The sequence below is a fragment of the Chaetodon trifascialis genome, chromosome 23 (assembly GCF_039877785.1).
Source record: "Chaetodon trifascialis isolate fChaTrf1 chromosome 23, fChaTrf1.hap1, whole genome shotgun sequence".
Taxonomy (NCBI): Eukaryota; Metazoa; Chordata; class Actinopteri; order Chaetodontiformes; family Chaetodontidae; genus Chaetodon; species Chaetodon trifascialis.
This window is the reverse complement of record NC_092078.1, coordinates 8,756,357-8,781,210: the sequence shown is the minus strand read 5'-3', so window position 1 is coordinate 8,781,210 and position 24,854 is coordinate 8,756,357. Positions and strand designations below refer to the sequence as shown.

At 41.7% G+C, this 24,854-nt stretch overlaps 2 protein-coding genes across 2 annotated transcripts; both read left to right on the top strand.

The window, feature by feature from the left end:
* The first annotated feature begins 15,514 nt into the window (after window positions 1-15,514).
* Window positions 15,515-18,139, top strand: LOC139351541 (homeobox protein HMX1-like). Its single transcript, XM_070993484.1, has 3 exons — window positions 15,515-16,015; window positions 16,575-16,748; window positions 17,576-18,139. Exons 1-3 carry the CDS (start codon window positions 15,766-15,768, stop codon window positions 17,998-18,000), a joined length of 849 nt encoding a protein of 282 aa, XP_070849585.1. The 5' UTR covers window positions 15,515-15,765; the 3' UTR covers window positions 18,001-18,139.
* A 1,605-nt stretch (window positions 18,140-19,744) lies between these two features.
* On the top strand, window positions 19,745-20,972 carry LOC139351605 (homeobox protein HMX2-like). The gene is made up of 2 exons (XM_070993563.1): window positions 19,745-20,007; window positions 20,282-20,972. Exons 1-2 carry the CDS (start codon window positions 19,794-19,796, stop codon window positions 20,821-20,823), a joined length of 756 nt encoding a protein of 251 aa, XP_070849664.1. The 5' UTR covers window positions 19,745-19,793; the 3' UTR covers window positions 20,824-20,972.
* Window positions 20,973-24,854: the final 3,882 nt, after the last annotated feature.

Sequence of the window (24,854 nt, the reverse complement as noted above, 5' to 3'; positions counted from 1 at the left end):
CGAGCCAGGACCTTCAGCATGCGCTGGGGCGGTTCGCAGCCGAGTGTGAGGCAGCTGGAATGAGAGTCAGCACCTCCAAGTCCGAGGCCATGGTTCTCGACCGGAAAAAGGTGGCTTGCTCCCTTCAGGTTGGGGGAGAGTTCCTGCCTCAAGTGGAGGGAAGGATGGAACGTGAGATTGACAGGCGGATCGGTGCAGCGGCTGCAGTAATGCGGTCGCTGTATCGGTCTGTCGTGGTAAAGAAGGAGCTGAGCCGAAAGGCGAAGCTCTCGATTTACCGGTCAATCTACGTTCCTACCCTCACCCATGGTCATGAACTTTGGGTCATGACCGAAAGAACGAGGTCCCGGATACAAGCGGCTGAAATGAGTTTCCTCCGCAGGGTGGCGGAGCGCTCCCTTAGAGATAGGGTGAGGAGCTCTGTCACCCGGGAGGAGCTCAGAGTAGAGTCGCTGCTCCTCCGCATCGAGAGGAGTCAGCTGAGGTGGCTCGGACATCTCTATCGGATGCCCCCTGGACGCCTCCCTAGGGAGGTGTTCCAGGCATGTCCCACCGGGAGGAGGCCCCGGGGAAGACCCAGGACACGCTGGGGTGACTATGTCTCTCGGCTGGCCTGGGAACGCCTCGGGATTCCCCCGGAAGAGCTGGAGGAAGTGTCCGGGGAGAGGGAAGTCTGGGCGTCCCTGCTCAGACTGCTCCCCCCGCAACCCGGCCCCCAGATAAGCGGAAGACAATGGATGGATGGATGGACATCTCGAATATTTCCATCTGCTGAACTAATTCGACTATAAAGACACAGTGACGTGGGTTTGGATATATTGCCCAGTGTTAACATCATACAGCTTGGGTGGCGAGCTGGAACGAGCTGGTCCATGCTCAGATCTTTCTTCTGGGCGCTGCAGTTTTTCTCAAACAGTGTTTTGTTGGGAACTATTTTCAGCGGCGGATTAATACACGTTTGGTGCTCTATGGTGTAGGTGGGATTAGGTCCAACATTAATTACAGTGGTCACAACATTCAGTGCAATAATTTAATTAATTGATGCGCTTTTAATTATCTTTTGGGACAAGAATGGAGGCCTGGGAATAAACTACATCAGGCTTTGTATACAATACACAATTTCTGCTGGTACAATCAATTCATCACTGGTTTTGGTCTTTTCATGAATTTGCAGGGGAAAAAATTTTATTAATATTACTATTAATTATAACTTAATTTAATTATCGTCAGATTTATCCTGTAAATGTAATAATTGTGTGTGTGTGTGTGTGTGTGTATATATATATAATACATGCATGAGTATATATCACATTCAGTATATATCACATTCCAAGGCCCCATTACTCAGTGGTCTACAGTAAATATCTATAACATATCACATTAAACTATTTCCAGCAAAGCTCCAGTGAGGCTCGGCAGCAGGGAAATTCAGTCAGCATCATACATGGTAAACACCAAGCTATTAGTGTCATCCCTGAAAATAAAAGAGCTAGGCCATCTCTCTTCATTTGCACAATCAGTGCAGAGTTGGAGAGAAAAAATATCCATTAGATAAGTGGCACATACACCAAATGTTCCCACTAAAAGGAAAAGCCTCAATAGATGTATGTACAAGTGAGGAATGCAAATATCAGCTGGAACACACTGAACTTCACACACTGTAGATTACTCATAGCACTGTAGCATAAGAGCACCGGGAATCAGTTTCAACTTATCATTTTATTTCTTGTCCTGCTCTTTAGTGTGAATGTGACTGTTGTTATGCATGCCAACACGTAGCCTGCGGTTACAGGTGCTGCTGGAAACACAAGACTTCTGTGGGATTATTGAGCACCTGTGATTAAGTTTTAGGCCTGTGACAGGTACGCTGTCCACCTGCAGCCTCCTGCACAGTCAGAGTCAGGTGGAGGAGGAGGAGGAACGCATACCTGCACCTGGCAGACCCACGCTCTCCATTAGCAGGGGGAAGTTAAGAGACGGAGCACAGACAGACTGAGTTGCGGCACCATCTGGGAGGCTGAGAAGGAGGCTGAGGACACTGCTTTTGTGCTCCCTGAAGAGGAAACTGGGATGCAGCTGTGATGTATCGTGAGAATGTAAATACACAAGGAGGAGTGATGGATTATGAAGAATGGGAGGCGTATACGTGTCGGCTGCTCTAAAAATAGGTTCAGGAATAAGTGGTAGAGTACAAGCTCTTATGCAAGTATGCAAATAATATATTATCATGCAATTACTTTTTCTTTTTTCCAGGTTTAGAGTCTCTGTAATTGTGGTTTGCGGCTCCTTTTAACAAGTGGTTCTAAACTGATTACAGCTTGGTACATACGTGCACCTGTAAAAGGTTCAATACACTGTAACCGTGCTGCAGAGTTAATTATAATGAAAACTTAAGCTTCCTTATAACCAAGTTTCCATCTGATTGAATAAGAATAATCAGCCTGACCATACGGTGATAATGATACTTTGCTGTTTAAACACTAAAACAGCAGGAGATTGTTGGTAAATGGCAGCAATGATGCATGCACACATTAATTACACAGGCATAATATCAGAAGGTGTATTTTTTTAGCAGTGTTAAGAGGGATAACCCATATAACATCCAGCTTCATTGACTAACAAGCAGCGAGTAGCTGGCTACCGTCTTGAAATGAAATATGAGAGGAAACGTCCCTGTGAAGCCATTTCAAAATAATTATGCTTCCCGTGTGCTACTCAGTGTCCCAGTTAGTTTATTTAAATTACATGACAGGGAGCCTGAAATTTGCAGTTGATATGCATTCAATGGACTCATTAGCATATGTATAATTAGATTCACAGTGTGATGAAACGCTCATGCTAAAGAGACGGAGACAGTTAATGTGGAAGATAAATTTTAAGTAAAAAAATAATAATAATAGTAATAATAGTGGATACACCAATATGGTCTATGTGAAACAGGATTACAGCAGACTGTCTAAACACTGTGCACTGCGGCTTTACTCTTCAGTAGCCCCTAAGTAAAAAACTTTTCATGACAAAGGGTTCTTTAATTTGAGGGGTAGAACCTTTGGGTCCCTTATTAACACAGTTTAGTATTAACAGAGTTTTTAACAGTTTGGAAACCCTGTTTCATTAAGTCTGTCCTGCTGAACAGATGCAAAAACATCTTAAAAGCCTTAAAAGACTAGACTATCTGAAGTTTTACTCCTCATCAGTGCTTGGTGTGCAGATTTACAGCACACTCTGTGTAAGTCCTGCATTCGGGAAGGTGGCGAGCGCTCATGTGCTGAGGCTGATTGCTCTGCCGAGCCCGTTCTGTGCTGCTGCTCTGTGCTCAGTTTACCGCATCAGTGTCTTGTTAAAATAAGATACTTTGCATTGGAGAATGAAATGAGTTTCTATTGCACGGCTGTGCCTGGGCTGCTAGAGAAGGACAGCTGGAGGCAATGCAAATGACTGTGTCTGACTGGACTCCCAGGAACTGCCTCCTCGCAGAGCCCATGCCACCCGCACACTGATTTTAACAATCCTGTCGATATGAGAGCCCACTAACACTAATTTGCATTATGATGGAAGTGTTTTTCTCTTATAAGAGATGGCCTCGCGTAGTTTTTTTTTCCTCTCGGTTACTCTCTTTGCACATGTACCTCCTGACAGGCGATATTCCCCGTCTAAGCTCCTCTGAAAGACTAATTTGATTTGATAGGCTGTGGAGAGAAAAGGCGTGCTGTGTGCATGCGAAGGAGCCTCTGCCTCCTTGTAATGAATTAAGCTGTACATTATGCACAGGGGCCGAGACACTGCCTTCGCCTCAGATGTGCACTCGCTGTGTCTCCAGCCAGCCATACATAATTGCCCCAGACTGGTACTTGTCTTAATTTTCAATCCAGGCAGGTGTTAATTCCACTGAGCAACATGCAGGTCCACTCAATAACTAAACCGCTCCATCTGTCTTCTTTTGTAGATTTCATTGACAGCTCAGGGCCTCAGACGCTGGCTCTTCACCTGATCCTGTCATGGCGCTGCTGGCTAATGTGAAACCCTCACAGGTCCACTCAGAGTGGACAACACTAACCTCAAGTCGCTCAGAAACCCTTAGAGAGTCTCTAAAATCTCAAAGTTCAAAGCAATGTGTCCTTTGACAAAGTCCACTTACTTTCTTTTTCTGGAGCTTTCCGCTACACACCCCGTAATCATTGTCTCCATCTGTCTGTTAAGTTTCCCTTAACTCAGTTTCCTAACATGTTGTCCAGCATCATGCTGCTGAAAATTACCTCACATCATGACAAATGAGCAATCATCATGGAGCTATAGATGTTCAAATTTCCATTTTTCTGAGCACATGTTGGTTTAAAAGTGAGATTGTTTGATCGTGTGATACCACGGAAGTTTTTTGTAGCATGTGGTGCTTAAAAACTGGGATAAATCATGATAAATGGTCTTTAACCTAACTGAAACAACTGACATTTTACAATACAATGCTTCACACAGCCAAAACAAACATTATATTCCTCATAAAAGTGGTGCATTTCCCTTTTACGGGTGCTCATGTTATTATGCATAGACCATGTAAACATAGCCCGAATAAGCAGTGAGAGACAAATGGTCAAATTATTACCAAAACTGTGCACGTCTATCTCAGACTACAAGCTGACTTCTCTATTCAGGCTTGACCTACTGTACTCGCTGTGCAGTGAAAGAATTAATATTGACATTTCAGGTGTCCTCTGTTTCAGTTTTACTTCCAAATAAAGTAGTTTTAAACGGTTGTTCACATAGTTGCTATAACCCAGAGAAAAGATGGTCATGGAGCTGATACAAAGTCAATCACAGGACGAAATGTTTCAGTGCTTCTCTAATGAACAATTACAAGACAGCCAAATGAAGTCCATTAAACCAGCTGCATGTTAACGCAAAGGGCCATCATGACGTGAGAAAGTCCATGTGATGATGCACATTATGAGACGATGAAGATGCGTTTGAGCGTCTCTCATCCCTAATACCAAATATCTCAGGCTCATGAGGACAGGGTGACAGTTGCTCAGAGACATAATAATCTCAGGTAACAGATGATAATGTAATTTTGTTCTGTAGCAGCTCACGCAGTTGTCTTGATAAATGAGGCATTCCCATTTTCCTCAAGTAAATTGTCTATTAATGAGCTTCCCATTGATTGGCTTTTGGCTGGTGCTGGGGCTTTATAGCCTCTCTGTGTACTGCGGGGAGAGAAATAACCACAAGACAATCTGAACTGTGCTGTGCATACTAACTGAGCCTGGTGTGGAGTACAGGGTGATAAATTATACTGTACAACTCTTCAACTCTGTGCCGTAAATCTAATATTGCGCAGTTCACTGTGTATGCGATGGCTGTACTAACAATTTAAGTGTCTGACAAGAATTTTACATGATTAATACAAATTAATGGACTACCTACAACATTAACATATGTCTTTCAATTAAAAGCTTAAGTAATATAACATTTCACTCACTCGGGATTGTTATATTCTATAATTCAGTACATGGAAGTGCTAAGATGCCAGCAGTCAATATACTGCAGCTGCTTATTGCTGTTTATTTAACAATACGCATCTATATATCTGTACATGTGAATTGATTTTTGATAATTTTTTAGGGGATTTGCGTTGCTTAAGTTGGTCTGTTATTGTTAAAATGTGTGTTTTTAAAGGTCCAGTGTGTGAGATTTAGGTGGTTCTATAGGCAGAAAATGGTAGAAATGGAATATAATATTCCTGAAAATGTTTAATTAATTCATAATCACATTGTTCATTTAGGTTTGAGCTTTTTATATCTACAGAGGGAGCAGAGTCCAGCATGTTTCTACAGTAGCTCTTTTTATGGACACAGGCTGATTGTATTAAGTCACACTGAAGCAGACTGACTGAAGTGTAACGCTGCCACCTAGTGACACAAGCATGCTGTTACAAACATGATTATGGAGGAGTCAGTGCTGACCACCGTCATGAAAAGGTCTGCAACTGACAGTTTGTCCTTTGAACTTTGTTTCTAGGATGCATTCAAAGCAAATTTCAAATGTATTATAATGTAAAAAAAAGGAGTTTATAACGTAACAGCAGCTGGCCTATTTTAAAAGCAGATTGAGGTCTCATTTGTATCAACAGCAGATATTTTTGTCTTATGCTTTCAGGGAAAAATGAAATAAAGAGTTAAACAATCCAGATTTTAAATAAATGATTTCATTATTTACAGTGGCTCCTCTTGTTATCAATACCAAACAGCTGCTATTTTCTTACTGATTTGCATGAACTGAGCTCTGCTGCCCTCCGCTGGCTGACTGCGGTATTGCACTGTACTGCTGTTACGGACACTGCGCTCCGCTTTGTTTAATGAATGTGTTCTGCAGACTTGGATTTTAGAAGTTTGCATATGTGCCTCCTTTGACTTACTTTTTATTTGCATTAATGGTTTTCAGCTGTATTCATATTCCTTTGGCTCATTGAGACTAATCAAACTGAACTTTCATAGCAGCCTAAATTATGAAATCCTTCTTCAGCAGGATATTTCTGCTTATCTTCATCACAAGTGATGTAAAGCAGAAAAACATTAATCACACAAACAGGCAGCAGATGAAAGCGCCTTTTTTATTTTTCCACTCCCTGAACTCAAACCTATACTATAATAAAATGAGTTTTAGGCCTCCTCCTTCAGTGACCTCGCTCACTAACTCCCTGTGAAACAACTTCAAATCAGCTCCCTTCTTTCATGTCACACATCCAAAGTTACGAGCACACACACTGCAGCAGTGCGTGGTGGGAGTTTTAAACTTACAGTGTGTGCTGGTTCATTTTGAGAAAGCGTCTCTCCTCTGTTTGTTGCTTCGTTTTGTTCTAACCAGACGCACATGGCTGTTAAGGAAAACAGCGCTTTAAATATCATGAACTTTACACAACTCAGCTGTTTACTGTAGTGGGCCGCGTGACGTTTCTGCTCAGAGCTGGATGTGATTCATTCATTCCCAGGATTTCATATAATTATGTGTCGAAAAGCGTGAGCACGGACGCAGAAATCTAACTCAGATGTTGGGAGGATGATGAACCCCAGAGGCACACCGGAGAGAGAGTGAAAAACTCTAAAAGTGAACCAATAACACCATTCTGAATAAATCTTATTATCACAATTTTCAGCTTTGTTTTTGTGACACAGGTTCATGTTACCTCCAAATTAATATTTGGTAGGAATCATCAGTCTGCAAAACGCTTTAGGCAGTTAAAGCAGTTATTTTCTAAATAATATTAAGAGTAAAACGTGACAGATTTGTGTGAAGAGAATTAACTGAATTACTCCCTGAAGATTAATAATAAATTTGAGAAAAGCTTTTCACGAGAAGCCTAAAAGACCAGCATTGGCTGATTAATTCACGTTTTTGTTGTTGTTTTTTTTCCTGCACTTTATTTCTAAAATAAATTCAGCGTGTATCATGAAAAATATCGCACCGTGTTTTGCCGACAGTGTCAAATTTCCACCTCTGTCGCTCTGATTTTTTATTTCTTGGAAAGTTTCAGAGGTCGTTGGTTTCTGTTTGTTTCAAAGTTTCCAGCTCAGCCAATCGGAGCCCAGCAGAAGCGTCAATGCGCGTGCGATTGACATGAACGCCTCATGAGTTCATCACAATGTTTTAGAAAACACTGAGAACCATCACACTGATCGGTCACCGACCTCAGATCAGCTTGAAGCTGAGTTTTGCTTTGTGTTTACTTTGTGTTGTACATAAATGTTGTACATAAATGTAATTTTCAGGAACTTTTACTGCACTTGAGTACTTGAACGTCTCGCTGCTTCACGGGCCTACTTCTTTTTCCACAACATTTCAGAGCGAAATCTTCTACTTTTACTCCTCTACAGTCATCAAACAGCTGCCGTGAATCGTTACGTTCAGATTGAGATTTTGCAAACCAAATATATGATCAATATATTTAATAACATATGATGCTGTGCTGCACATTAAACTATTAAAGTGATTTAAATGTTCTCCAACAGCTGTAACTTTAAAACGCTGTTTGCGTGTTAATAATATTCAAATAATATAATCGTGTCGGATAAAGACTTTTAGGTCGATTTTAATGCATTAAAGTACATTTTGCCGTTAACGCTTTGAGTGATATCTTAAATGTAGGACTTTTATTTTACTTTGCTTGTATTTCTACAAGGCAGCATTGCTACTTTTACTTAATAAAACAGCCCACATGCAGTAAGTAAAAGTTTGTTTTTTTCCACAGGGTGTTTTTAATTAAATTATGTTCTGTGCTATTAAATAATAAAATGGATACTTTTCTCGAACATATCGCTTCTGTGTTTTTAAGGCGGGGGGTTTTCGTTAAGTTTTGTTTAAAAAAACAAAAACAAAAAAACTGATTTTATTTAGTCTCACAAACAGCAGCCAACCAAACGGACACAAAACCGCCTTTAAAATTTTAAATAAGCGTCAGCCCTCATCTCTCCCCACAATTTAAGTTCACTTATTCATTGTTCAAGTCTTCTTGTTATCCGGATATTTCTTCATTTTAAATTTGCAGAGTAAACATAAAGCTCCGCTCAGTTTAGCCTTTAACCAAACTGAGCGTCTGTGGTGAAAAGAGACGCTCCTATCATGCAGCCGTCACGCAGTCTGGGATTAGACCTGAATCCCTGTCAGTCCTGCTGGACTCCCAGGGCGGCGGCATGAGGGGAGCGGAGGACTTGCGTGACAAGAGGAGGGAAAAGGAGACTTTCTGTGGAAATGTGTCCTGCAGGCAAACATTAAAGTGGACTCTTTCATCTTTCCTGCCGCTCCTGGTTTTGCTCGGCCTGCCCCTTTGCATGTATGTTTAATCACACGAGAGGACCCTCAGACTCAACACCCACCACTTTCAATCAAAGCCAAGGAGTACACACACACACATTTATTCGACTTATTATTCTGCTGCTTTTTGCATTTAATAAGCATCAGAAATATTAAAATAAAAGCATTATTCGTTGATTCAGTCACTTATCTGACACTATATATTACTTATTTAATAGTAGCATTATAAACACTGCAACCTCTGCAGTAATCACTTCAAAGTTTGTAACACACCGCAGCGTAAAGATGTATATATGTATATTTAAGTTGCTAACGATAAACCGCAGCCCTGATCTTGTCAAACACGGTAACTTTCCTCATTCGGTGTAATGCTGCAGCAGCAGTCATGGTATGTGCAGCCCACAGGCAGCGCTGCTCTAATAGCCCGTCCACTCCCAGCTATCCTTCAGGGCCATGATTTATTGAAAAATATGGACTCTGTGCATAAGCTAATATGACAGAAGTGCTTTGACCTCGGGGGGCAGTGCACTCTCAGCAGTCAGCTGCAACCTTGGATGTTCTCCGCTTCTTTCTCACGCGATTCCTCTATTTAAGGGTCTTCTGCTCGATAACCTCTGTTTCGCTTCGTAGATTTATTGAAGTTTGCATGTAAGAGAAATAATAATCCGAACCTCGGGGGCCGGGGTCAGCTAGAGTGTGCTCGCCACACAGGTAAGAGAAGTTTAAAAGCCTTTATCAACAAGTTTTCAGGTAAGCGTGATTCAGCTGGAGTGATCCCAAGAATCAAGTGCTGCGTTAACACCTGACCCCGGTTCCTGGCACAGCTGAAGACATTAGTGGCATTACAGTGCGGCTGATGTTCTCTCATTGATCTGATGTTCCATAAGCCTCAGTATTTGCGGTGGGCCTGTAATCCATCACAAGTGCTCCTTCGTTCCCACCTCACACACCCGGAGGGAGAAAACATGTTTCCTGTGGACGTGTAGTGCACCTGCTGGCGGCTGCACTTATCTCATGCCATTGACCTTGATCACCTGAACGTGCATGGGAAAGAGCCGGCGATTGAACCCTTAGGCGCTCAATAAAATCTGCCTTTTCTGAAGAGGAAGGAAGTAAGACTCTAATAAGTGCACGGAAGTGATGCAAAATCTGATTTTGCCCTTTTAAAATGTTTTTTTTTTTGTTGTTGTTGCCTCATGCAAAGCCGGGGCTGGGGATGTGTGGCACAAAGGCCGTAATGCGGTTAAAATATCAAGCCTTTTGCTCCTTTGTGCTGAACTGACAAGCTGGCTCTAACAGGGGTTAATTTGCCGTTCAAGGGTTAAACAAACGGGCATTAATAGTTTATTCCAGCTGAGACTCAAACGTGTTTTCTTTTGAGGCTGGAGAGATAACATTCAAACCAAGAAGTAAAGACAACATGGTTATTATTTGTGCGAGGATGCGGAGGCTTTTGCAATAAAGCAAACAGCTCCCAGAATTCCTTTTGGTTTGTCCCAATGAATTTGGGCTCTGGGGTCAGTAAGGTGAGGGCTAATAGGGATTAAGCAGGAGAAGTATGTGTCAGTTTCGATGCTTGTAATCTGGAGTGTTCTTTTTGGAGTTGGGGAGCAGGTATAAAACGCAGATTAAGAAGCATTTCTGGTGAGTGACAGCAGGAGCCTGGAGGTCTGTTTTCACGCAGGGTCCAACGCTGGCCTCTTTGACACGGACTGTAGGGAAACAGCACGTTTAAAATCTCATCTGATGGGAATGGATTCGGCGCTCTGAATGAGGAAAATAAAGGGGCTTGCTGGTGAAATAAAACAACAACAAAGACAGCGAGCGGGAGACGCAGGAGAGCCTTAAATCAGACAGATTCGTCAATAGCCCCACGCTCGATGTGGCATAAAGGGGCCTTCTGGTTGACTGCCTCTGCTTAGGCCGACCTAAGATGTCTGGACCTTCCTGACCTCATATATACACTACTGCATTGTAGGCCATGGCTTTAACCTCCACAGCCCGCATCGCCCACAGTGGCCCATTATAGAGGCAGTAATGACACGGAGGACTCCCGAGCAGACTATTATTAATACAGTGATTCTTATCCCGCAGGATTAGAATCCCATCTGGATTAGATTAATGATGGTTTTGTTATGGACGAGCTGTCGTCAGGAAGTCAGAGTAATCAGAAGGATGGACCCCCATGACATTTCAAATCCTGCAAAGTGAGGTTTTTAAAAAGAACCTGATTTGAGCTAATGTTTCATTAATAAAATGGTTGTTTGGAGAGTAAAAAAGCAGTCAAACAGACAGTGGTGTAAAAAATAAGCACTTAAGTTCTGTGCAGTTTGAGGCATTGAACCTCACATGGGTGCTTTGTACATCAGCTTACTTTAAACTAGTGTTACTTTACACTGTGCTACATTTTAGAGGAGAATATTACTTTTTAGTTACTTTGCAGATTAAGATTTTCTGTATAAAAACACATGATTAGCTCCTAAAACATGATGCCTTTTATAAAAATCAAGTAACCAATATGGAAAACAGCGCAGTTAGCTGCACACCATTAAAATGCTGCTGGTATTTTAATGCATTAGTGATGATGATATACTGTGTAATAATACATTCACTGCGCCTATCAGTGTTTTTACTTTTGATACTTGAAGTGCATTTTGCAGTTACAGCTTTTGTACCTTTATTGAGGTAAAACTGTGAATAGATGAATTTTTAATGCAGTGTTTTTACATTGTGGTATTTACTGAAATAACTACTTTCTTCTTTCTTACCACAGCAGCTAAAAATGTGCACAGAGAGGACGAACACTCAGGGAGCAAACAGGAATTTCACTGCATTTCTACACAACAGAAAAGAGTTCTTATCCTTAGTGTTGCACAGCAGGAAATGTGGAGGTTAAGCTCCTCATTGCATCATATCTACCTTGTAAAGCTGCAGTGCCATCATTAATTAAGAGATCCTGAACATGCCGCTCTGCAATGCTTCACAACGAGGCCAGGCAGGAAAGGAAGTGTTGGGTTATTGTGGCATGAGCTCATTCTCTAGCCTGCTCCAAACTGACACAAAAACATGTCTGACTGAATTATTGCAGGGTAAAGATTGTTGGGGGGAAGGAGCGGCAGAACGCAACATTTCCCATCACCCCGCATCTTTTTTAAACACCCAAACACCTCATTTAACCTCTCTGGACGAGCGTCTGTGAAACAGGGCCTCCTGCCATTGTTAAAAGCTCGCAAAACTGTTCCAGAGCACGAGGGTGTGAGGTTTGACGCTGATAAAATGTCTTTCTCTGCTGTGAACTGCTGACCAGTAAGCATGTAATGATAAGATATGCTTCCACTTCGTTTACGTCCACTAAAGCCAGACAGAAAGACCACAACCCAATTACTGTGTACTGAGAGGAGAGAGAAGGCGAGCAACACTGCAGACCCACAGCTGCACCAAAAACCTGCAAACAAAACACTGAACTTTGGGAAAGACCACTTAAGCAACCAGTTATTTAATCATTTTACGCTTATTTACAAAGGAGTCTTAAAAAGGTGGTTCCCAACATTGGGGTTGGGACCCCTCAGAGAGGTCAGCAGATAAATGTGAAGGGTCAGGCAAAGACAGGAAAGACAAGAAAAGTTGTTTTTCTGCTACATCGACACAGAAGTCGACTTGTTTTTCTCCAATCTTTGCTTCTTTTTTAAAATATTGTAGCTGCTCTTGAAAAATATTGAGAGGACAGCTGCTGACAGACGTGCACGACCTGTGAAGGACGGGCTGCGAGTGGGAACGGCTTCGTCTCAAAGGCCCTCTCAAGTTATTTTCTCTCTCGGCTTCTCGCCACGAGCCACCGTTCCTACACCAACGCTTTATTTCATGCAGGAGTGTGAACAGTTTTGTTGTTTGGTCTTTCTCTCTCTGCTTTTCTCACTGGTTTGAAGCGGGCGGGACTTTGTTGAGGAAAGTGTGAGGTCACGTACTTCGTGCACCAATCAGGATCTGACAACATTTGAATCAGAATGTGATGGTTGGTTGGTTGTTTGGTCACTGTCAATCAAATCTGATTAAAAAAAAAAAAAAAAAAGGTCACCAACACAGTGCTGAAGGATGAAGGAGATGTTTTAATTGTTAAACACTGAATAAATATATAAAACCCTCTTAATTTGTTATTCATTTGGCTATGATTATCTAATTAGAGAAAAATATTTAACATTTGAAGCCAAGTTTTGAGGGTCTTTAAAGGGTCATAAACCAAAAAGGTTGCTATTAATAGAAAAGACAGTGTTTTTCACCCTGCGTGGAACATTTCTTTAACAAAAGACACCCTGTGTGTGTTCGGCCATCTATTTATTCAAACCACTGAAGTGTTTTTCATTTTAAGCCAAATTCTTCTTTCAACTTTTAACCAAAAAAACAGCGAGAACAAACATCAGATTAGGATAATATTAACAGTTTAAGCCACTTAAAATTTCCACAATATACTACTTCTAACCATTCTCATAAACCACAAAAACAAGCCATAGCTATGAACAGTGCAGCGTGCATATTACAGGCTGCACTGACAGAATGACACATATACATGAAACAATGTGTTTCATTACTTTTGCATGTCATAAATTTGATCTTAAGTCTCCTTGTATTTTGGGAATTTATGTAAAAATGTCTGGATTTGTTACACCCCGACCAGAATCCAGAGTATTAGGTTGATAGGCTATTACGAGCAAAGAGGCTTTAATAAAGTCAATTTAGTGGCACAATGGGAACAATTGTGAGCAATTCTTGTGAGAAAACAAACAGTTTGTTGTTCTCTGCCTCTCTTCAGCGACGGCCGCTCAGCTGTGCGGGGACAGATCACGGCTCTTCTCGGTTTGCTCTTTTAGGGTCCTTGAACGTTTCCTGCGTGGTGTTTTCTTTGCACAAAAGCAGCGAGGGTTGGATAGGATGGGTTTGATCAACATGTAGCCTGAAAACTTGCAGGCTGGAATGTTCTGAGCATTTGTTCAAGGCTACTTACAGATGAAAGTAAGCTTTTCATAGTGTTTAAATCCTATTACAACTCCAAACGCAGTGGTGTTTTACTCCCCTGTTCACAGCTCCGAAGCTGACTAAACATTTTCCACCTTCAGCATTAATTAACTCATGTTAAGCTGGAACACACTGTCAGTCCATCTACGGACATTTAAGGTGGCGGGGGCTGTTTCCAAGAAAAAGTGCATTTATTCTCCATGAATAAGCCACACTTGAGTGTTCATATTAGGCTTTAGAGAGATTTCTAAACCCTGGTGAAATGCCTCTGTCTCAGCCTGTTAATCAGTTTGAAAGTGAGACAGTGTTTCGAGGCCTGTGGCGGGGCTCCACTTCACTGACTGGTCCTTTAAGCCTGCTGGGCACAGGACTAACATGTTCCCAGCTCCAGAAGCAAGATCATGATGAAACTGTTGTGCATGTAAATTATTTTCTGAACTGTAATATGTTGAGAAGTTTTCCATGCAAGCGGTGAAACAAACTTTCCAGCCCACCTCCACAGGCTGATGTTTTGTCCTTATTGTTTCTTTACTCAGATGTTTTAGCTTCAGTGTGCAGAGAGATGCATGTGACAGGAGGCTGTTTAAACATCCGTCTATTAGAGAGGAAAAGGTGTTTGTTTGAGCTAAATATGTGACATCAGCAATGGAGCCAATCATCATTCAATGTGTAACTTAAACAAGCTACGCTCACACAGACATCTGTAGTTAATATTTGGGTATTCAGAAATTCTGAATTTTTCAAAATGCAGAAAAGGTGTAGATGCGACTGAAAAGGGTAATTAAAGGAAAAACCCCTGGCAGACACTAATTATTAATTAGTATTTTATAGGTCTTAAAACATGTGTTCAAAGGATCTTTAAACAATGTAAATATTATATATTATATTGATATATGGAGCACACACTCAGACAGTCGGTTTATAGACCTTTAGACAACTACTTAAAAATCCAAAATATAAATCAAGCTAATTAAACACTTTTAAAATAAAGACCATTATCATTAGTTATTCATTAGGCCGTTATTTTTATTTTTATTTATTTTTTTACTTGTTCTGTAGTTAAACTATCAAAGTTTTGTTTTTGTTTTTTTCTGCAAACACAAACGTCGTTAATTCGGCGCGTACATTAAAAACTAAAGTCTTCATTAGTATTATTCAGCAATTAATTTCTTCTGTAACAGGCTAATAATATAAATAATAATATTTAATACAAAACGAGCTTTTGTTTCCGTTTCATGCTCTAATATCTCTTTTACATTATTTTTTTGCGTGTTTTTCGTGTGCTGAACGCTGTTTTCTCATTATCACTAAAAAACCTTGTGTTCTCTGTGGTCAACGTAGTTAGAAGAAGCGCATGACCACAAAATTTTATTATTATTGCTATTCTAAGCAAGTTTATATCACCACATGCATGCATGCGCAGTTTTATGCAAAGTTAAAAAACTGAATTGTGTTGGCTCATAAAATGCAGAGAGCGACAGACTCACAGTGTGCATTGTAAATCTAAAGTGTGCATGGACAGATGTAACCAATAGGCGGTACTGTGCCATTCTCCATGAAGCTCTCTGCATCTCCAGCCCTGAGGACAACACTGTGTCTCTGCTCTGGTTTGCGCCCTGGCTGACCTAAATACAGCATCTACGGTCCCTCAAGGCAGACGATAGCACAGCCTACAAGAGAGGCTCTGAAGAACGAGGCAGTCTCGAGAGCGTTTTTTCTGGAGTAATTTCGCGTCTCTTCAACGCCCAAATTTCTGTCTGGATCTCTCACAGCTGAGGCTTGAGCTCTCTTTGCTCTCATGGGCTGCCTCGGGATGGTTTGCGCGGAGCAGAGGACACTCCTGGCTGGGAACAAGACACATTCCCGGCAATGATTTTATAATATCCAAATCTGGGATTTTTCTTTTAAGTTAAGAGGAGTAAATCGGCCTGTGAAGGACTAAAAAAAGTCAATATGCTTGACGATAAAGCGCCGAGATCGAAGCTAGGACCTCCGTCGAGAGGCTCGTCTTTTTACATTGAGAATTTGCTGGGGACTACCTACAGAGGGGCTTCCGCCGAGGAGCGGGTGGAGACCCAGAGCTCCAAAGTTACCGTCCACAGCCCGGTGATCTATCCGGGACTGGAGACAAAACGTGTGGACGACAGCGAGGAGCTGAACTGGAGCGGGACATCGCCAAACCCAGCGTGCGGCACCTCAAGAAGTGAGTGAATCTGTCCTTATCTGCGTTTGTTTGTCCCAATGTGTTAGTAAAGAGCACAGGAATGAGGGCTCTCATGTCTCTGTTAATTTGAACCTGCTTTACAGGGTTGAATCGTGAGTAAAAACTACACATCAAGATCGACCCTGACATCAATCATCTCCAATGCACGAACCAGGAACAAACTGCAATTCTACATTTCATACTCGTACAATGAAGAGCCCGCATCCTGTGCGTAAAAGTCCTGCACTCTGGTTCTTTAAAAGACCACAAGTGGACATGGCGCATGGACTGTAGCACGTTTCACTGTGCCTTCCTCCGTGCGTAAAACACCCCAATTATCAGCTAGCACGAGCTGACGGTGTTTGGCATCCACACCAAAGTCTCACTCTGACGCTTCAAATAGAGCCGCAGAGGAGCGCGGATGCGTATTAATCTTTGGAGGGAGGGGGGGCAGGAATGCGCACATTTGGTACGAAATGTTAAAGATATCAGCTGTTGTGCTGCTGTTGGCTCGCTATGAACCGTGTGCAGGATGTGACTTTTTTCACGTCCCCCGCAGCTCCACCGCACAATGCTGAACGCACAGACCCCGCGCCGTCCAGCGACAGGGATTCCCCAACTTCAGCGGGGCGGGCGGAGGAGGACGGCGAGCCGGACGACAGTTTGACGGATGACAGGGAGGAGGAGGACGCGCGCTCCTCCTGCCTGTCTCGAGACGACAGTTGTGACACAGGTGAGGCCAAAGTACACGTGCTACATCCTAACTTAAAAAGAAAATAGTCCCTGCTGATCTGCGGCCTGTGCAAGAGCATTCGTCCGCACGCATGCGCACCCCTCCTGAAACGTTTCCTCGGGCCAAATTCGTCTCATCCAAAATGTAAAAAGTATTTATTTACTTTTTGGCTTCTTGTATTTTGATTCTGATTTTTTTTTTCCCTTGACACAAGCCATCAGTAACAGAGGTCCAGACTGAATTGATAGATTTGTTTTATATCAGGGGTGTAGCTAAGAGTTGCTTGGTCCAAGCACAACTTTTATGGGAAATAAAAAATGAGTAAAACCTTCTGTCTGTTAATGTTTCTCTCTTGAGGAGTTCCACATCAACCATAAAATCTACAGTTAAGTAACACAGTTACACGGAGGCTAAATGTTGCCTTTTTTTAGGTTGATAAAGACTATTTCTTATGAATATCTCAAAATATTGGCTAATAGCAACAAAGTCTTGAGTCTCTGCAGGCTGTTCTCCAAATCCAACCAAATGAAAGTGTTTTATACTTGTTGACACCATTTACGCACCACGCCATCTGTCCCTGTAACAGCTCTGGTTGTAGTGAGTCATGTGGGTATAAATCAGTAAGCACCTTGATGTCTCAGGTATTTCCGTCACTGAATCGGTTAAAATAAATAATAAATTAAAAAAAATTCTCAATTGACTTCCCAGGACCTTTCCGGTTTGAACTCTATCAAACACACTGATATTGCCATAACATGCCACGATATCAGATTCTGTCAGCCCATTAACTCTTTTAAAGCTGTTAAAATCCTCCCTCTTCCTCTCAGGTGACTTGAAAGTGGCGCGCAAGAAGAAGACCCGCACCGTGTTCAGCCGCAGCCAGGTGTTCCAGCTCGAGTCCACCTTCGACCTGAAGCGCTACCTGAGCAGCTCGGAGCGCGCCGGGCTGGCCGCCTCGCTGCAGCTCACCGAGACCCAGGTGAAGATCTGGTTCCAGAACCGCAGGAACAAGTGGAAGAGGCAGATCGCTGCGGACATGGAGGCCAGCAGCGCCGCCAACTACGCCACCCAGAGGGTGGTCAGAGTTCCCGTGTTGTACCGCGAGAGCGTCAACACGCCTGTGACGCTGCCCAGCCTGCCTCAAGTGTCTCCACCGGTGGTCGGCTTCTCCACTTCTCTCAGCTATCCATTGACTTCCCACTTGACCCACCCGGTGTCGTTCCTAACGCCACAGATGAGCGGGCTGGTGTGACTTTCAGGACCGAGCGTGCTTGTGACTCTTTTGATGCTGCAGCAATATTTATCTTAGTTCAGACCCTGTACCAATAAACTCAATCCTTCCTGTGTTTAAATGGTTCTTTAAGAAGATTTCTAGAAGCAATTTAAACAAATGCAGCCAGATTTGGATTAAAGGTGGGTCATTCATCTATAGTAGGTCACCATGATCCTTGAATGGCTGCTTTAAAATCTTTTAAACCAGACCATTTTTCCTGCTTAGCAGTGCTTTTATTTTCAGCTCAAGTCATTTGGAGATTCAGTAGTGACTGTGAAGGACGTTTTTGGCTCTTAAAGCTGCCCACAACCCTGCTCTCAGGCCTGCATGGGGGACATTTCACACCCGGTCACACAGGTTTAAGTATAGCTCTATTTTGTGCAGATTTATCACAGACGTTTTATGGATGATCCGCACATGGGATGAAATGAGATTGTGAAACGAAGCCGTTGTAGTTGTAAGAAAAAGAAAAGTGTGTGAGAAATTCAAGCTTGTGAATGTGTAGAAATAAACAGTTAACGCCAAGAATACAGATCTGATACAGATTTAAAGCAGGAAACCAAGAAACTGAAAGCTCTACAGCCAAAATCAGGCCAAAAGTTGCTCTTTAAATGTACTTTTTTAAATGAACGTTCTGCCTTTAACATGTACTCTGCTGGTTAGCTCATTTTTACATTAAACATTGTTTCCACACACCCACAGTCTTGACTTTCTCACGCAGAGTTTTTGTTCATAAAGGCTGACATACCACCACAGGGTTTGAACTTCTTTCTCAACATTATTTCACAATCTCGGGACCTTTTTGACCCTCATTTGAGCCCATACAGCTGGGGGAGTATTATGTATTATGCAATGTGTCCTTGGACCGCTCTACAAAATGTAGAAACTTGATCATTTCTGAAAAGGCATTTTGGTGTTTGTGACTTTTGATCTTCTGATAGCTGTGAGCATGGTTACGCTTTGAGCTATATTCTTTGACACATTTTTTTTTTTTTTTATTTAAAGAGGATTTTAATACAGAATTTTGTACACCGATTTGTTCACGTGTGAATAAAATGTATGCACAAATTGTGTTGTGGCTCCTTCCTTTGTCACAGTCCAAGTGTTTGCTGCATTCACTTAATATCTGTAAAGAAATTTAGCTTGTGCATGCGCGCTAAAGGGTAAAGATTGTGCTGTGGACAAATTCAAATGTTGGACGAGAAGGACAATAAAGTCTATTGGATGCACACTGCGGCACAATCACAAGAAATGCATAAGCATTAGAGAAGTTAAAGACTTTTGCTGTGGAGACAGTGAAAGCGTTTTTAAGCTGAACTCATTCTTTAGGTCGTATAATTCTCATGACCTCAGTAGCTCGAGTTGTCAAGCTGTCATGTGAATGTGGCATAAAAATCAACAATACATCAGTCCTTGACGTCTCGTGACCCAGTCTGGATAGGCAGCAACCTCACAGTGACACTGACTCCAGCTCTGGAGTTAAAGGGACTTCAAAGGAAGTCAGGTTTGTGGTGCATCAGGCGAGCGCGCATGAATTTCGATGACAGAAAAAAAGTGTTTAAAGCAACAATATGGCAGCCAGACGTAAATCTGCATCCCGCCCTCATCTGCCCCACAACCTCACCAATCAAAAGCTGCTAAACCGCAGTCTTCCGGGTCGTTGAAGAGCGTCGCGCCGGCTCCTCTGCGCGCTAGTCGCAGCCGAGGAGCAATGGTGCTCGGAGCGTCCGGAGGCGCGTCGCTGTTTCGGGAATCTCGGAGGAGCAAATGAAATGCCGGGGAACATGAGCAAAGAGGATGCCCCGAGCCGGAGCGCTTCTTTGACGTTCACCATCGACAGCATCCTCAACCTGAAGCAGAGGGACGGCGGAGACCCGGACGGTTCGAAGGAGCAGAGGGACGCTGCATGTAAGAAGGATTTTCGAGCGCGGTGTGATGAGGTATGGGACGTCCGGAGGAGGCACGGCAGCGGCTCACACGACACAGGTAACTGGGAATTCAATACGATTCAGATAAACCAGGCCAGAGATGAAGAAATCGTCTCTCCAAAGTACTTATTTCTAATGGTAATTAAAGGAAAAGACACAGTTTGAGGCTGAGCGAGTTGTTTACAGGCAGAATGACGCGCAAAAACAACAAACTGATGCCATTTATTTACGTGATTTTCAGAGAATACAGGGATGGAGATCGGGGACTGCAGGTTTATTTGTTAATCAGGATGTAGCAGTTATTATAACACGTTTTGTCACTTCATTCACAGCGCAAACGAAGGCCAGAGCCCACCGCGCGGACCGCGGGGAAAACTCACCGCCGCTGACCGCTGGCTCCAGTCCCGGGGCGCACAGTGCGCACACGGCCGAGGACGCGTCCGAGCAGCGGCAGCAGACCGCCGCGGACACTAAAGCCATGGTCAAGAAGAAAACGCGCACCATCTTCTCCAAGAGACAGATATTTCAGCTGGAGGCCACTTTTGACATGAAGAGGTATCTGAGCAGCTCGGAGAGAGCGTGTCTGGCCAGCTCTCTGCAGCTCACCGAGACCCAGGTTAAAATCTGGTTTCAGAACCGCCGCAACAAGCTGAAGAGACAGCTATCCACGGACATGGAGGGGCCGCTGGCCGCCGAGCACCTCTCGGAGGCAGGAAAAAACGTGCAATTACCGACTTTTTACAAAGACAGCAGCCTGCTGGGCGGATGCTTGTTACCCATGCCTTTCCCTGTCGTGTACCCGACTGCAAACGCTGCGCCTTACATCTATTTCTCCAACACTGGCAAATACTTTGGCCTGTTTGACGCAGACTGACGCTTTTCTCGGTTTGGGATGACGGTGTGTGGACAGTTGTGGCTTTAGAGGCCTGACACTTTTTTTTTTTCTGACTTTATAAAAATTCCCCCAACTTTGATGTCAACATATCAACTAACCCAAGACATGCATGCATGTGACACTTTCTGTCCTCCTCCAAGTTGTTTTATATTATTATTATTATTATTATTATTATTATTATTATTATTATTATTATTATTATCAAAATTCCGTGCTGATGCTCAGCAGACAGCGTGTAGTCAGAAAAATGTGCATGCATTAAAGTTCCTCTGAGCACTTTTACTCGCGCAGTCATCTGAATGAATGTATGTTCATGTTTCCGCTCGGAGTGATGCTGCATCAACTTGTAACCCCGCAATAAGATTTTTGAACATTTTTTCCCAACTCTGGTGTTGGACTTTCAAGTGAGTTTCCGTGGAGCAACACTTAGTTTGTATTTATATGGCCTTATTATTAATTCTTAATTATCATTGATTATAATAATTATTAATATTGTTATTAAGTAAACACTTCAGTCGTTCGTTTCCACTTGACCTTTCATATGACAGACTGTTTAACTGTGAGTACAGTTACTATATCATGACTATGATGAATTTTTGCAATAAAAAGTGTAATATTTGCAATTTTACCACAGTGTTCTGACTTAAAATCTGCTCGGACAAAAAGATGTTCTCACAAATATCCACGTTTGATTATCGATTGTGTTATTTCTTTTTATTCTGCATTTGGTTCAGGACAATAAATCACAGACAGTTTGTGTTATTTTAGACAGATAGGAAAATTCTGTCATCATGGGAAAATAAAGTTAAAGTTTGGATTTTTCCTCTGCAGTGGCCAAGTCAGGGCTAATTAAGGGTTTCTAAAAACCTGATGAGAACAACTTTGTTGTATATGCAGCAAATTGGACCAAGATGGAGAAAAAAAGACTTTATCATCATTATTATTATCATTACGTTTGAAATATCCTCTGAATTATATCATATACTAGTGCCTCAGCCTGCTTACATAAACAGAACTCTAAAAAAGTTAATCCTGACAATAATCTTGATCATCATCATCATCATCATCATCATCATCATCATCATCATCATCTGGCGCCTGTCTGCGTTCCTCAAAGTGTTATATTTTCAATTTTCTACAAGTTGTACAGAAACTTTACAGCCTGTCTCTTCTGCTGCCGTCTCATTCTGTACAGTTAGTTTGTACAAATGACCCTGAACTGTGTTTTAATGAGTTTTTAAACAAATTCATGTAAACTGCAGGATTTTCAGATCATTTGTCTCCTGTAACGTCATTTAGACAGTCTCAGGCTCTTCTTGCTCCATCCATCAGAGGCCTCGTCTTAACACTTTGTTTCAACCATTTGGCTTCATGCGATTTTTTTATTATTATTATTGTAAAATTAATTTGATGTGGGTTACTAATTCTTAACTTTTAAAAAGCAAAATACTGCTGTTAACATTTAGAAAAACGTAAACGATGGAGTGAAACTTGCCTTTAAGCTCAAACATTAATAAATATAATTCTTAAATAATATACATGATCACATACAGTAAATACAGTCCTGGATTTTTAAAAGAATCGCAGCAGCCAGTGTGAGGTGAAAATTCCTGCGGTACTTTTTTATTTTATGCAAAATGGTGACATCCATGCAGGTTACTGTAACTTTTTTAACACTGGTGGCATTTCTGGTAAAAACTTGAGTACAAGCAGCCTGATCTGAGGTCAGCATCTACCGTTTAAAGACAGCAGAGGGTTTATGGTGAGCTGCGTCAAACCGGGAACCAAAAGAGAAAAAAGATAATTTTCAAAATGTCCAGTATCTTTAGCTTATGACTTTTTAAATTAACAACGTCGTAAAAATGCGAAAGCAAAAAACACTGGAAAATCCTGGAAAAGTCCTGATAAAATTACATGAAAAGTGCAAAAGCTATTCCTTAATGCATGCATGTGCTTTAGCTTTCAGAGAGGTCACGCTGCTCAGGACAAAGTTTGCCAACTGTTTGCAAATGTTAAATTTAACGTGACGTTGACAACAAGTATTCCACAGGAAAAAAAAAAAAAAAAGTCAGCTTTGGAGCCTCTTTCATTTTGTGTAAACTTAGAAAAAAGTTTGTTTAGGGATTTGAATCATGAGTAGATGAGAAAAACACACTGAGCACTTATTGTTCATCAGTTTGCACCTCACCAGCTTTGTGCAACAAGATGTTCAATTTCACACCTCACAAGCAAACCTGAGCCAAGACTCTGCTCAAAGCACCTTCAGGCGACTGACAGGTCGTGACATTTTGACTGATGTACATACTGTACGTCAGAGGGCGTGAGAAACTCTTACACTTTGAATTTTAAAAGAAAAACTCCTCACTCAACGACTCAAAATCTGCTCCAATCAGAGAATCACTCAAAGTTTTAGTCACAGGTCTGCAGGTGACGAACGGTCAGAGGTTCCCCCCGCTCTGTTTTCTTTGCTGTTAGAGTACATGAGTGCGCACGAGTGTCGCTGAGTAATGCATCTCTGCGGAGAGAGAAATAAGAGAAATGTGTATTTAGGTGGACTTGCATCAGTGCTTCTGGAGAGATTTCTCCTAAAGGGCCCAGCAAGCTGCACTTACACACCGTTTCCGGGTCACTTCCCCCTTCAGTGCTGGAGCCTCTCACTGCTTTCTCCCTGTCACAGCCATTCAAGGCCCGTCACTGTTAACCTGTTCACTCAACCACTTAGTCTGCCTGCAAATCTGTTGTTTTCCCCACTAAATTCCTGTCTACCTTTGCTGTGCGTGTTGAGCTCTACTGTATCATTATTCCCTCACGGTGATCAAATTAAATTGAAATCGTCTTCTTAGCTTTAATACAGCTTTGGTTTTTAGTGTATTTTGTGGGGTTTTTTGTGGGTTTTTTGCTTGTATTTCAACAAATCAACTTTAAAATGAAGTGTTTTCATTTAAAGGAGACTAAACTTGAAATTGCAAAAATATTTATCAGTATAATTATTAGCAACATTATTTAACGTTTTAACATATTTAGCATGAACTAAACTACTGCAGATCCCCCTAAAGTCTAAACCTTTAATGCTACACAGTTGAGTTGGATTTTACAGCCTGACAGGAGCTTTGAAAATGTCAATAATCCAAATTGGACAACTATTACACCCCATTACATTAATCCAATTTACACTGTACTGTGTACAGTGAATAATGGAGGGCATGAATAATATACTGTAGTAGAGGAACCTACAGTATATTATGTTACAGTACGTATGAAGAAGTGATATCGAGTAAAAGAAACTGGCGTAGAGTATACTGTCACTTCAGATCAGTCATTACAATAATAATAATAATAATAATAATAATATCAGTAAAAGTGTAAATTGTGAGATGTATGTAGAAACATGCAACTTTTCTTTGGCATATATATATTTTTTTAATGCACTCGACCCTCATAGTGTAAAGCAGTATATATTTATTACGTTGTAGGAACAAAAACGTGTTGGTGGAGTCACACATCTGGTGACAAGCATTTAGTTCGTTCCCCATTTATTTTAGCAGAACGTTAAATCTGTCAAACGTGCTTGGAAATAGTTTAGAAATATAATTTTAGTTTTGTGACTTTGCATAATAAGATTTGCGCCTGTAAACTAATTTAAAAATGTTTAGGTCTCTGCAGATAAATGCACAAACCTGCACAAATTTTTACACAGAAAAAATTGAAGTCACAGTTGGTAATAATGAAGCCTGCAGGCACACACCTGAATATGGGTTATGGTTGTGTTTTTAACGTGAACATTTACATTTCTGAACATTTCTGCCCGTAAACTCTTTTTTACAAGTTGTGCAAAAAATCTAAAGGCTTAAAAATGAGTGTGTGTGTGTGTGTGTGTGTGTGTGTGTGTGTGTGTGTGTGTGTGTGTGTGTGTGTGTGTGTGTGTGTGTGTGTGTGTGTTTACAGACAAACTTTAAAAATAATGTCATCCAAAACATTTGGTTTTAGCTTTTAAAGGTCTGATCCGTATT